At 37.4% G+C, this 13,067-nt stretch overlaps 1 protein-coding gene across 9 annotated transcripts in view; it reads left to right on the top strand.

The window, feature by feature from the left end:
• LOC133524328 (glutathione hydrolase 1 proenzyme-like) overlaps window positions 1-13,067 on the top strand; it is an 85,982-nt gene that overhangs the window by 68,523 nt on the left and 4,392 nt on the right. For all 9 annotated transcript variants that reach the window (XM_061860288.1, XM_061860289.1, XM_061860285.1 and 6 more), the window contains 7 exons: window positions 151-371; window positions 4,201-4,390; window positions 4,863-5,066; window positions 10,489-10,738; window positions 11,103-11,293; window positions 12,323-12,563; window positions 12,867-12,980. In XM_061860288.1, the coding sequence (XP_061716272.1) occupies window positions 151-371; window positions 4,201-4,390; window positions 4,863-5,066; window positions 10,489-10,738; window positions 11,103-11,293; window positions 12,323-12,563; window positions 12,867-12,980 (1,411 nt within the window). The remainder of the gene's footprint in view (window positions 1-150; window positions 372-4,200; window positions 4,391-4,862; window positions 5,067-10,488; window positions 10,739-11,102; window positions 11,294-12,322; window positions 12,564-12,866; window positions 12,981-13,067) is intronic.

Raw genomic sequence — 13,067 nt, 5'->3', positions numbered from 1 at the left:
GGGCACATGCGTCCTCTCACAAGGGGGTTGAGATAGGAATAGTCCCCACGCTAAGTAGCTTAGAAGTTCTCACAAAGTTTCCTCCACGGAAGAGTCTAAACCTAGCAAACTGGATTCTAACATATTTACAATATTGATTCTTATTCACAGACAAATCCTCGGCCAAAATGGATCAGCGGTGGACGCAGCGATCGCCGCCATGTTTTGCAACGGGTTCCTCAATCAGCAGAGCATGGGTCTCGGCGGCGGGTTCTTCATGACAGTCTACATCAGAGATGAAGAGAAGGCGTACACCGTCAACGCGAGAGAAACAGCGCCTTTGGCCGCTACAAGAGATATGTTCAAAGGAGACGCTTCTAAAGCCTCTAAAGGTAATTTTGTATTGGTGTAAAGGTTGTATTAAGAGATTGTTCATTGGCAAAAAGACTACCTGGTGTTTACATATCTGCCAATGTGTATAATTTTTAGGGTTCCGTAGTCAACTAGGAACCCTTATAGTTTCGCCATGTCCGTGTGTCTGTCTGTCTGTCTGTCTGTCTGTCTGTCTGTCTGTCTGTCTGTCTGTCTGTCTGTCTGTCTGTCTGTCTGTCTGTCTGTCTGTCTGTCCGAGGCTTTGCTCCGTAGTCGTTAGTGCTAGAAAGCTGAAATTTGGCATGGATATAACAATCAATAAAGCCGAAAAAGTCGTACAATAAAATCTAAAAATTTAATTTTTTTTAGGGTACCTCCCGTACACGTAAAGTGGGGGTGAATTTCGCTTCAACCCTAGAGTGTGGGGTATCGCTGGAAAGGTCTTTCAAAACTAATAGGGGTTTTCAAGAAACATTTTTTGATATAGTGAATATATTCGGAGATAATCGCTCCGAAAGAAAAAAAAAATGTGTCCCCCCCCCCCCCTCTAACTTTTGAACCATAGGTCCAAAAACTATGAAAAAAATCGTGAAAGTAGAGCTTAAGAAAGACATTAAATGAAAACTATAGCGGACATGATCAGTTTAGCTGTTTTTGAGTTATCGCAAAAAGTTATCCCTTCATAGTAAAAAGACTTACTTTAATTAGGTACTGATTATGCAAATTTGCCTATTTGTTTAACTCGGGTGAAAGGTACCGTTTCATCCCTTGGTTAACAATTTACTATACTTTAAGCTCCAGTTTAGCTTATTGTGACGGAAGAGTAACTACGGAACCCTACACTGAGCGTGGCCCGACATGCTCTTGGCCCGTTTTGTGTATATGTAACATACGTTTACATTACAAGTTCAGACTTCAGAGCAATTATAATGTAGATACTCGGAAAGTGTTTCTTTAAGATAAGTGATTAATGTGATTATTTACAAGTCCTACATAAAAAAATGTTTATACAGAGTGTTTATTAAGTCACCTGCAATGATTTACGGGGTGAATATATATATTCACCCCGTAAATCATTAAAAAAAAAGCTCTATAGGCCATACTGAGCAACTTTTACTATGGGACCAACCCCGAAATCGCGAAAAAAAATTGGCTGTTTGGCTGCCTGACCTTGACACTCTATGGGAGAGTCAATTTAACAGTCTGTATAATGAAACACACATAAAGGCGCGAAGTTCAAATTTTCTGTGGGAAGTCAACTCTACGCACCTACATTTTTTAAATTTGCTGCCTTTTTCTACTGACAAGGTCGCTGTGCCAGACTATGTTTAATATCGCTACCCGTTAGGAACTTATTTACTTTCTATACTTTACACCACTCTTTTATTGTGACCTTGTGTCCTAAACTGGCTCCCATATTAACACGAATACGTTCTTCAGCTCAGACACATAAAATAATGTCGTGTAGGTCAGTTAGAGGAGACGATAATAAAATACGCGGGAGCGTGACGGGGGCGACGATACAATTGATTTTTAAATTATGTTGTTGAATATAAACAACGTAAGTAGTGCGGATATCTCAGATCGTTTGCCTTGGCCGATAATAATGAAGGATAAAGCTATAAGGTAGTACTAAGTAGTTACATAGTATAGTTCGTGTCAATCACTATGACGCGCAGATTTGTCAAATTTTACCTTTGATAACATGACAATAGGAGTCAAGCGACGCCTATAGGTACCAATATAAAGGAAAACAGAAAACTGTAGGCTAAAAAAAATTTATGGTATGTAATACCCAGGCTAGTATATCGACAGATTAAAACGCTTCGTGACATTTTGTCATTTTAAATACGACACTCACAGGCTGTATAAAAATAAAAACTTAATAACAATGAAACCTGATTTATTTATTTCTATTTTTTATTTAAAAAAGTCCTCTATCTACGTTCAAAACTAAAACAATTTCTGACATATTAAAAATAGTCATATCTAAAATGCGCAATAATTTAGGTATGAATATGCGTCATATACACCCTATGGATTGTAATATTTGGAATAAATTTCATTTATCATTAAAACTGTTATTCTCTGTTCTACAATTGTTTAAACATTGCATACTTATGTGCGGCGTAGCAATGTAAGTATCTAAATGAGAACATTAATGTATTTTTGTAGGTATTTTGCTGCTCAGTCGTTCAGTGCTAAATAACAAAAACAAATGAATGCGGTTATTTAACATTTATCTGTATTTATTATCGTGTTCCGTAATTCTATACGTTAAACTGTTAATTTATCAAATGAATAAGGTTGTAGTTAAATTAACGGATAGAGTCTGTTCGGAAAGAGAAGAGTCGTGGAATGTATCGGGCCCCATACATTCCACTCTAAATTTGGGTTACCTATTCCATTAGTACACATACATTTATTGGCTAGATGAACTTTCATGCAGGGGAATTACTTCAAAACCACCTCTGTCATGTCGGTTAGGCAATTAAACATTAATTCTCCAAACAGTAAAGCAACAGATGTAAAAGTGAATTGTTATTAATAGGCATTTTGCAGTCGTTTGGTGCCGGTAAGGTTTCTAAAGCTTTCTCTTCGACCATCCGGTCTCGGCGCCGTTTCACTAAGGTATTGTCGATATATGGAGCGCATGGCTTACTGAATGACCGAAAGGTCAACTGGATTAAGATCACGATCAGACTGGCATCGTGTGACTTTAAGGGCCTGTTTTACAAACTACAATTGACGGATAAATCAACGCCACTCCGCGGTGAACTAAGAAACTTCCCATATAATAAAAATTTTGCAAACAGATCCGTGAGGGATGGTTTGGCGCAGTCATCTTGTCATCCTATCGGCGAATATTCGCGATGGCGTCTCTTTTCCATTGGATAGCGAGAGACGCCATCACGAATATTCGCCGAATCCCGATATGTGTGGGCCGCACCCTTATACTCAATTGACATCGCGATCTGCCGCATTGAGCAGGGATGACAAACTTAACGACAACAATGTGTGCAAGTACACTATTTTGATTAATGCACATAGTAAGTAAATCCTTCAGTTTGCAGTGTAATCCCAGCTGAAAAACTGCATAGCCACTTTAGGAATGAATTCCATTCATGTGTTTCCATGCAATTTTGCAACTCCTGCGTGCAACATATTGATAACGATTGATATGTCACCCCGGTCACTGCGGCTGATCGCAGTATCACGATGTCAAGGTCTGATCGAATAAATGCAATATAGTTAAACACAAATATAAACAGTAACTAGATAAAAATAGCATTAAATACCTCGGTCATAAATGTTTATTCATTTGCAAACGATGAACGAAATAATAGGCCTCAAGGTTGATTTATATCGTGACATGATATTGAAATAGAATTAGGGTACATAAATCATCTACTACTGACCATCTTCCAATTACTGAACACCTTATACTAAAAATATTCGGTTTAATATTCACACAATATAAGTAAATTTTCATAACTCAAGTTATATGGTTTACTTGAATTATGTTAATAAATCAAAAGAATTCTTATTTTAGCCATTTCAGTATAAGATGTCCAGTTATTGGAAGATGGCCAGTAATAGAAGATTTACCCTAAACAAGAGCATGTCGAACCATGCTCAGTATAGGGTATAGAGTTCCGTAATTACTTTTTCATCACAAAAGGGTTTTCCCAAAATATTATTAATTTTATTTGGTAGTGCTAACAAGCAAATGTCATATTGTTCTTCTCCAGCATCCTCGGGAGACGCTAAAGTTGCTTATAAAGACAGACGCAGGCAACGCATCCATGGCAACGTGCTAAAAATCACCCAAACATTTCTTGTCCTTAGGACCTCTAGCAATAGGAGTACCAGGAGAGCTCCGAGGAATGTGGGCAGCACACAAACGGTGGGGCAAGCTGCCGTGGGCCGAGCTGATCGCGCCCACCATGGGATTCTGCAGCTATGGCTTCCAGGTATCCAAGGTCATGTTCGACGGACTGCTGGCCGCGCCGTATATAAAGAGTGACCCAATATTAAGGTACTTTAATTTTACATAGGTTAACACCCGTAACTAAACTTTTGTCATTAAACCAAAGGGGCAGGTACAAAAGGAGACCTCACGTGTATTTTTCTATAGTGAACGAAACTTATACTTTTTCTCGATTTCGTTAAACACTTCACTTTCTTTCAGTTGGCACTTCTAAATAGTGAGTCTAAACAAGATTTACTCTATACAATACTATTTATCATGAAATTAAGTCGAATAAAAAAAATACACGCGAGGTTATGCTTTCTTAGTAGGTTTGTTTTAAAAATTCGAAAATACACTTGAAATAAAAACGGCTGTAAACTCAAAAAATGCCGATTAGTCGATTGTACCAAGAAACGATTGGCTTTGCCGACGAGTTGGCCCAAAATTCGGCGATTTGACCGCCATTTAGTCCAGTAGTAGCTCCACACACATAGTCGAGACATCACTAGTTACGAAAAACATACGGAATTACTTTCAGAAAAATGTATGTGGACCCGTCAACCAACAACTTCTACAACCCAGGAACGATAGTGAAGCCGAGCGAAGCCTTCTGCAAGACTCTTCGCCTCATTGCCGAGAGGGGAGGCGACGAGCTCTACAACGGTAGCCTGGCTAAGGACTTCCTGGACGACCTGAAGAGAGTCGGCAGCATCATCTCCGCTGAGGATCTGAGGAATTATGAGTGAGTATTTTAACGTTCCGTAACAGGAAACGTTCTTAAAGAGCCTTGAGGCTATGAGCATAGGATGTCGCGCTAAAATATCTACCCATGATACGCTTATGATGTGGCCAAAAATCCTTCTAACATCTCGTCGTTATAGACTCCGCTGAAGATCTGAAGAATTTTATGGGAGTATTTTACGGGAAAACGTAAAGTTGTGTCGCGCTAAAATACAGACAGTAAAATACGAGGTTCGAAGAAATCCAAGTCCGTCTTTATCACTCTTTCATTATTCGAAAATTAAATTAAATATAGAGATTTTGATCCTTGCGAACTTCCTTAGAATAGCATTTGTTTGTTATCGTCAAGGTTCACATTTAAAGTAAACATGAGGTCACCTTTCGTTTCACCAAAGAGGATTGAGTATAGAGGCGTATTTTTATTTATTATATTATTTATTTATTAAATATCAAACATTGTCGCCATCTACTCGAGTATAGGCCAAAGGTATATCGTCATCTATTCGAGCATAATTTTTTCTTGATTTGTCGAGGCACGTTTTTTCGTAGACTTTATTTATATCATCATCATTCATCATCATCTCCTTCCTTGCCGTATCCGGCAATGGCGACTCCATGAACAATTCTTATCCGGATTATGAAATGCCCCTATGTGGCTCGCAAAACCAAACTTTGTTTTGAAGATGCGGTCACACGATGCGCAATGGAGTTGTCCAGTCGACTTGCTCACATGAGAGTTAAATGTTCAAACATTATCTAAATAAATGAAATAAATTTTTAATCATCACAACATAAATTCCTAATTAAAAAAATGCTAGTAGGTAAATAATAAAATTATAATGAACTGGAGCTAAAACCACGTAGTAAGGAAATCGATTAAAATACGGTAAGTTAATTGTTGTTATTGAATAGGTATTTTCCTCATTTACAGCACATTGTTATTGTTGGTAAAATTAACAGTATTGTTCTGTATTTGGGACAGCAGTGTGTGTGTTCACACGAATGGGACACACCCAAACAATGATATCACATTTATCACTTTGCACTTGAAGGAAAAATATTTTAACAGTATTCGTGGGAAAAATACAATTAAATTTCTCAAGCTTTCATGTAGTTTCACCTATCCCTTATAAATTAAGTACATCACAAAAATTTCACTTTAAGCAAGTCTTTTAATTACAGAAGATACCTATACTTCAATTTTCTTAATAGGTATCCATCGCATCGGCAATCTTCAGCATTATCGTCAATCTTTGTTTTAGTATACTACACGAACGATAAGTACGTGAGTATCATGATTTAGCGATAAATTACCAATAGTCATAATTACTTAGGTAATTACCAAATCTTACAATAGTGTTAGTAAAATTCATACGTGAACATTAAGATTGTAGAAATTGTAGGAAACAGAAAAAAAATAAAAAAATAAATCAAAAGAATTCATTCATTGGAATTCTAAGTCATATTTTACAGCGCAGTTTTGTTATCATGAAATAGCTATACGGTTGCAGTTGTAATGCTATAATCACTTATTGTACCAGCAAAGTTGTAAGATTATCGATCCGCCAGTGTAATACCTGCGGTAATATGACTCACATATTTCATCATTCCATAGCTTGTTCAAGTGTTCATTTATTTACACATTTTTAATAACTTTTCGAGTATATTCCACTTTTTAAAGCACTTGTTATTATTACAGCAATGACTCAGTTCTAGAAAGTATTGGAACGTTATCGCGATATTGTTAATCGTGCGAGGTAAAAATAATGATTCGCCTTGGCTGACTCGTATGCATAACCCGAACTGTGCGTGTAAGTTATCTCATACTAATTCTTGTTTTATTACCTAATTTTGTATGATTTATCACAAATGATTCATTGTCAGAATTTTATCATACACAAATTCTGTTTCCTAATCAACCTTATTCCTTTAACCTGCCAACTAGAGTTGAGAGATGGAAACTAGGAACATTTTATTTAGTAGGTACAGGCGAAATTCAAACTAACCCCCTTATTTTACGATTTTCGGAAATAATAACGCATAACCCCCTAAACCGGTTTATTTTATACCAAAACACTCAAAATAAATAAATAAACGGCTCATTCCTATAACTGTAACTTTCATGCGTGACTGACCACAAAATGTTCAAATTTTTTTTTTTACTTTTTTTTTTCATATCAACCTTGTTAAAAGACTTTAAATAAACATTATTTAAAGTATCGTACCTACACACCTACACGTATATAGGTATAGTAGTATTTGCTTGGTATCAGACGATTACGATATAGGTATGTTTTTGTTATAATCAGATAGATATATTTGTTTGGATTTCCATTTCGTATCTGATACAACAAAACCTCCGATTGGATTTAAACAGTTCTGGGCCAAATAACGCTGCTGGTTGTTTACATTTTTAAGCCACTGATAATAACTGAATACAAATAGATAATAAAATTAACAATATTAGGTAAGAATATATTATCTTAGGCTACATCTACTTAGTAGTAGTGATAACACTATGTACTTATAGGTAGTCCCTAGTCAACAGCACGTAGACGCTTTCAGTATTAGTCACGAATGTCATATGAATCACAAACGAATGCAAAGTATGATTACAATTTTTTTACGGTTTTACGCATTTTAATTACTAATCCAGGTCAGAGATTATGATTAAAGTAACTTTAGTGAAAACAAGAGACCTAGCGAAACAAGTTTTGGTTCTCCTTAGATACGAAACATCGAACTAACAAGTAGCCTACTACTTTTATTAAATCAAAAACTGCGTTCTGCTTCGTCAAAAACCGCTGGAAATCGCACCCGAAAAAACCGGTAAAAATTATACTTTTCTTAAATGGTATTATTTAATTGTACCTAATTAAAATACTAATTTAACTGATTAGTCAGCTAAAGTAATTATTAACTACATGCTGAAAGTAAAACTGTGTAAAAATACCAAATCTGTGCTTAGCGGAACATTGGCATATTAGAAAGTTTATTCAAAACATTTCTAATTAACTTCCATCCTAGTTATTACGATCTTTTCGATAAAATATCGTATTTGCAACAATGTCTATTTAAATACTTACTTGCTGTGGAAATGTACACAAACCTTCAGTTACTGTTTAACGTTAAGTACGTTTAAATAGCTACAAACGTTGGTTTATTATGTGAATTATTTAGCTAACTTTATTTATTGCTCGTATAACATCGCAGTATCGTTCATGTATTTATGTGCCTATAAATTTACATGTTTAATGAATTTCTTAAGATGCGTAGGTACGCAAAGTATATACTTTTTGTTTGGTTGAAAAAATTATAATTATTGCTATAGTTATAAAATAAATATACGACTGCAGATTGCTTATTTCCGCTAAATTGAGATTTCTGCAATTGCTTAGGTACGCAAACGCAACACAATAGTTATAACCTGTTTAGTTGGTAAAGGAAATAAGTGATTACCCTTTACTACGTAGGTAAGTGGGCAGTTCATTTGCACACAAAACTTACCTAATTTAACTACGATACGAAACCTTCAATTTACGACTCGTATATCACCAACTGGAACACCATACATACAAGATGTGTATTTAGTCACCTAGAATTATTGACGGGGTCATACTGAGCAAATTTTACTTTGGGACCAACCCCGAAATCACGAAAAAAAAATGGCCGTTTCATACATTTTGGCTGTCTGACCTTGAAATTTTCTATGGGGGAGTCATTTTTTTCGCGATTTCGGGCTTGGTCCCATATTAAAAGTTGCTCAGTATGACCTACATATTCAGCCCGTGAATTATTGCAGGTGACTAAATAAACACTCTGTAGGTATACACCGTGTTTTTTTTTGATTTGCGTTAATTTCGAGGGTGCATTCCTGAGCTGAAATTAAGTAACTTTCTCAAAGATACCGATATTCTAATTAACTCCATTTCTGAGTTAATCAATCATTAATTTTTAACTTATAAGGCCCTTACGAGCGTGTATACTTGCCTTAGGGCCTGTTTTCTTATTGATTAGTGTTTAGTGCGAGTTCATACATTTGCTACTAAACGTAAGTACTATCTCGGACGATCGACGTTCGAAATGACATTGATATGTCACAGTTTTCAATTGTTTGGTTGAGTTAAATGTAATGCCCGTGTTACAACAACGCTATATGCAACATTTAGTTACTTTTTATAAAAAAATATTTTTTTTTTATTAATAATTTGCAAGAAGAATTTTTTAAATTAATAATTGACATGCCATTTAGTTTCCTTAAACGTACTTACCGATACCCCAAAGTTAACGAAATTCAATAAAAACACGGTGTATATTATAGCCGCCCCTCACCGCCGCGTTTATTTTATTAGCCGTGGATACTCATCCAGATGCCATACGCATATAATATAAAGCATATTTGATTTGACAAGTAGTTAGAGGTATTGTTGTTTGGGAAATTATTCAGTATTAGAGAACCCAAAAAAAATCTAGATGTTGTTGAATTGATATTGATAATTTCTATGCTAACTAACAAGTGAAGATATAGTCGCTATGTATGTACGTCCAGTAATAATATATACTAATTGATGTGTACGTCTCGACGCTGCTTGTCATCCCATAAGTGTAGGCACACAAAAATCTGAGCAACAATAGGAGCGGAAGAAACGACGCGCCAAAAGCATCTGATATTCCAGATAAGTATTCCAAATATAGACAAATCTCTAAAATTAATTTAAAAGCTATATCTTTTGCAGTTTTTATTGTTCAACATATAGAACCATCACTGTTTGTTAAGCTATTACAACATGGTAGATGGTGGTGGTGGTGTGTTGTTTGATCCGATACTTTTGATGCTGAATGCAGATGAGAATTAGGTACGAAGTCGGTGAAATGCAGCCGGTTCTTTTAATCAAATGTTTATAAACACAATCAAATTATAATAATTGCCTTTACGTAATAGAAAACGTCGCATTTAAAATGTATGTTCCTATTAATAATAATGTTTGCGTAAATAGTCACCCCCTCTGACCTAAGGAGATAGCTGCTTGCGTCAAAACAATATACTTATCACCTACATTCACCCATAATATTCCATCAGGTTTACTATTATTGGAATTGGAATTAAAACAAAAATATGAAAGCGTTTATATCAATAATAACAAGGCGTCATCTAAGATACCAAAAGCGTAGATACTTACTATAAATATACCTAATCGTTTAAATTTTAGGTAATTCGTACCTGTGTTCAATTACCTGCTTCAAGAAAGGGTTTTATTAACGAGTATACTTTAAATTAATTAGAATGCATCCCTTTATACGGATATTTTATGCAAAGTGACCAGCTTAAATAATACATTGCAACATTGTCGCTTCAGTAAGCGACAATGGTGCAATGTGTTAATTATATTTCATTTAAGTAACCGTCTTTTTCTTCCTTTCAGGGCAAAAGTATCAGAGACCATCGACGTACGATTAGAAAACGGGGAAAGACTACACGTGCCCCCACCGCCCAGCAGTGGGCTCATCCTAGCCAACATCCTGAACGTGCTGTCGGGGTACAACTTCGGGCCGCACAGCATCAACACGACAGAGGACAAAATCCTCACATACCATAGGATTATAGAGGCATTTAAGTTCGCCTACGCGACGAGAACTAAGTTGGGAGATGCTGCGTTTTTGCAGTTAGATGAGGTACGCACCACATCTTAACGCAAAAAATAGTTTTTAATTAAAAAATCAGAATTTGCCTTGTCTAGGTACAAGTGAATTAATTAAATCTCAATATACTTATAAAATAAATTTTATTTCAATCAATAAATCCATGTAAATATGAAAATCTTAAAAAAAACTACCTACCTATGTGACAAACGAACAAATTCAAAATAAAACTAATTAATATTCAATATAAAACTAAGAGTAAGGCAGAGGAGGCCACTACGAGTATGAAGAGCGCACGTTGCATGCTCTACTTAGCTCTCCCAACAGCCACCTCGATCCAACACATAGTGACCGGTAAAAAAGTTTTTAGGCTTTTCAAAACCAGTTTTTTTTTCAGTTAATAAAAAACGTGACACAGCCCGAATACGGGGCAGAAATCCGCAGCAGAATCAACGACTCAATGACAAGCAATGACTCCTCGATATACGGTGCGGAGGTGTACCAGCAACCTGATGCTGGCACAGCTCACATCTCTGTTATAGCCAGTAATGGAGACGCTGTGTCCGTCACCAGCTCTATCAACTACTAGTAAGTGTTGTCAAAAGGTACCTATGACTAAAAACGTCCGGCGCGGAGGTGCACCAAAAACCCGATGCTGGCACAGCTCACATGTCTATTATAGCTAGTAATGGAAACGCTGTGTCCGTCACTAGCTCTATCAACTACTAGTAAGTGTTGTCCAAAGGTACCTATGACTAAAAATGTCCGGCGAGGTTTACCATCAACCTGATACGGTCACGGCGCACATCTCTGTCATAGCTAGCAATGGGGACGCTGTGTCCGTCACCAGCTATATCAACTACTCGTAAGTGTTGTTCATAGGTCATTCACCAATGACTAAAAACGTCCGGCGCGGAGGTGTACCAACAACCTGAATGCGGGCACAGCTCACATCTCTGTGATAGCTAGCAATAGAGGCGCCGTATCCGCCACCACCTCTGTCAAGTACCAGTCAGTGTTGTCCATAGATCAATTATCACCAATGACTAAAAACGTCCGGTGCGGAAGTGTACCAATAACCTGATGCGGGCACAGCGCTAGCAATGCAGACGCTCAGAATATCTTATATGTTAGTAGTAGTACCTAGTCTCATCCGGTAGACCTCCATTTTGTAGAGTATGCCCATCTCACGACGTTTGCACTCTCAGCGTCGCTGCGCCGCACTGCTGCGTCGGTCTTGGGGTGGGCACGTGAGGGCGGCTGTGGTGACGTCTGTGTCTGCCTGCTTTTACTGCCGGCCGTTATCCAACCACCTGATATGTAACTGGCTGCTATGTAGGAACGCACCCGGCTAGAGCCTAGTCTTCACCAGAATTTATAGTGTCGCAGCCGCAGGGCCTACTTTAGTTGAACAAGCGTAGCTTTATCTCAACATCGGGCTTTGTCCAATTTATAATTATGCTCCGCAGAAGTTCCCCAGTAGCCGATCGGCTGAATGGACAGCGCCGCCGGAGATTTATATATTTTATACTTCCATAAACCACCCCATCTTTTATACCTACTGATTAGGTGCACGATCAAAGTCCCAGTATAAACATATATTAATTCGCATTACAGTTACGGCTCCGGCTTCACGACCTTGAACACGGGCATCGTAATGAACAACGTGATGGACGACTTCTCCTCTCCAGGCATCACTAACTACTTCGGCCTGGAGCCTTCCCCGGCCAACTTCATCGCGCCAGGAAAGAGACCTTTATCTTCCATGAGTCCTAGCATTATTTCTGATACAGTAGGCAATGCCAAAATGGTGCTTGGAGCTTCTGGAGGCACTAAGATAACCACAGCCGTTGCCTTGGTAAGTTTAAAACCCCTATTTTTACTTCCGTTGGAAGAATAGTCCACACTCTTAGCAAAATTTTGTTCACAAGTCTACATTTGGAGGCGCTTGGAGACCATCCATCATTAGTAGGAGGATTTCAATCATACAAAGTGCAAAGCTCCCTATTACGAAGTGTACATTTCCTGTAACATCAAACGGATATTAGAAGCATATTGAAATCATTTTAGTTAGCTGCCATTTGTGCATCGGTTTGCTGACAGGCGAATTGGCCTGTTATCTTACTGATCCCGAAAATATATTTGCCTTTGACCATTTCAGGTGGCCATTCGCAAGCTATGGTTCCAGCAGACGATCAAAGAGGCAGTGGATGAAGCGCGGATACATCATCAATTGCTGCCCATGCAAGTGGAATACGAGTTTGGAGTTACCGAGGTACCTACCTATTTATTATTCTTTTATAAACAGCGGATAGTCATCAAATTTAATTTGCGTGAAAATAAAGAAATACTAAAGTACGTA

This window comes from Cydia pomonella, chromosome 13, assembly GCF_033807575.1.
Source record: "Cydia pomonella isolate Wapato2018A chromosome 13, ilCydPomo1, whole genome shotgun sequence".
Lineage (NCBI taxonomy): Eukaryota > Metazoa > Arthropoda > Insecta > Lepidoptera > Tortricidae > Cydia > Cydia pomonella.
Note: the sequence above shows the minus strand (reverse complement) of the source record. Positions and strands in the feature narration are given on the sequence as shown.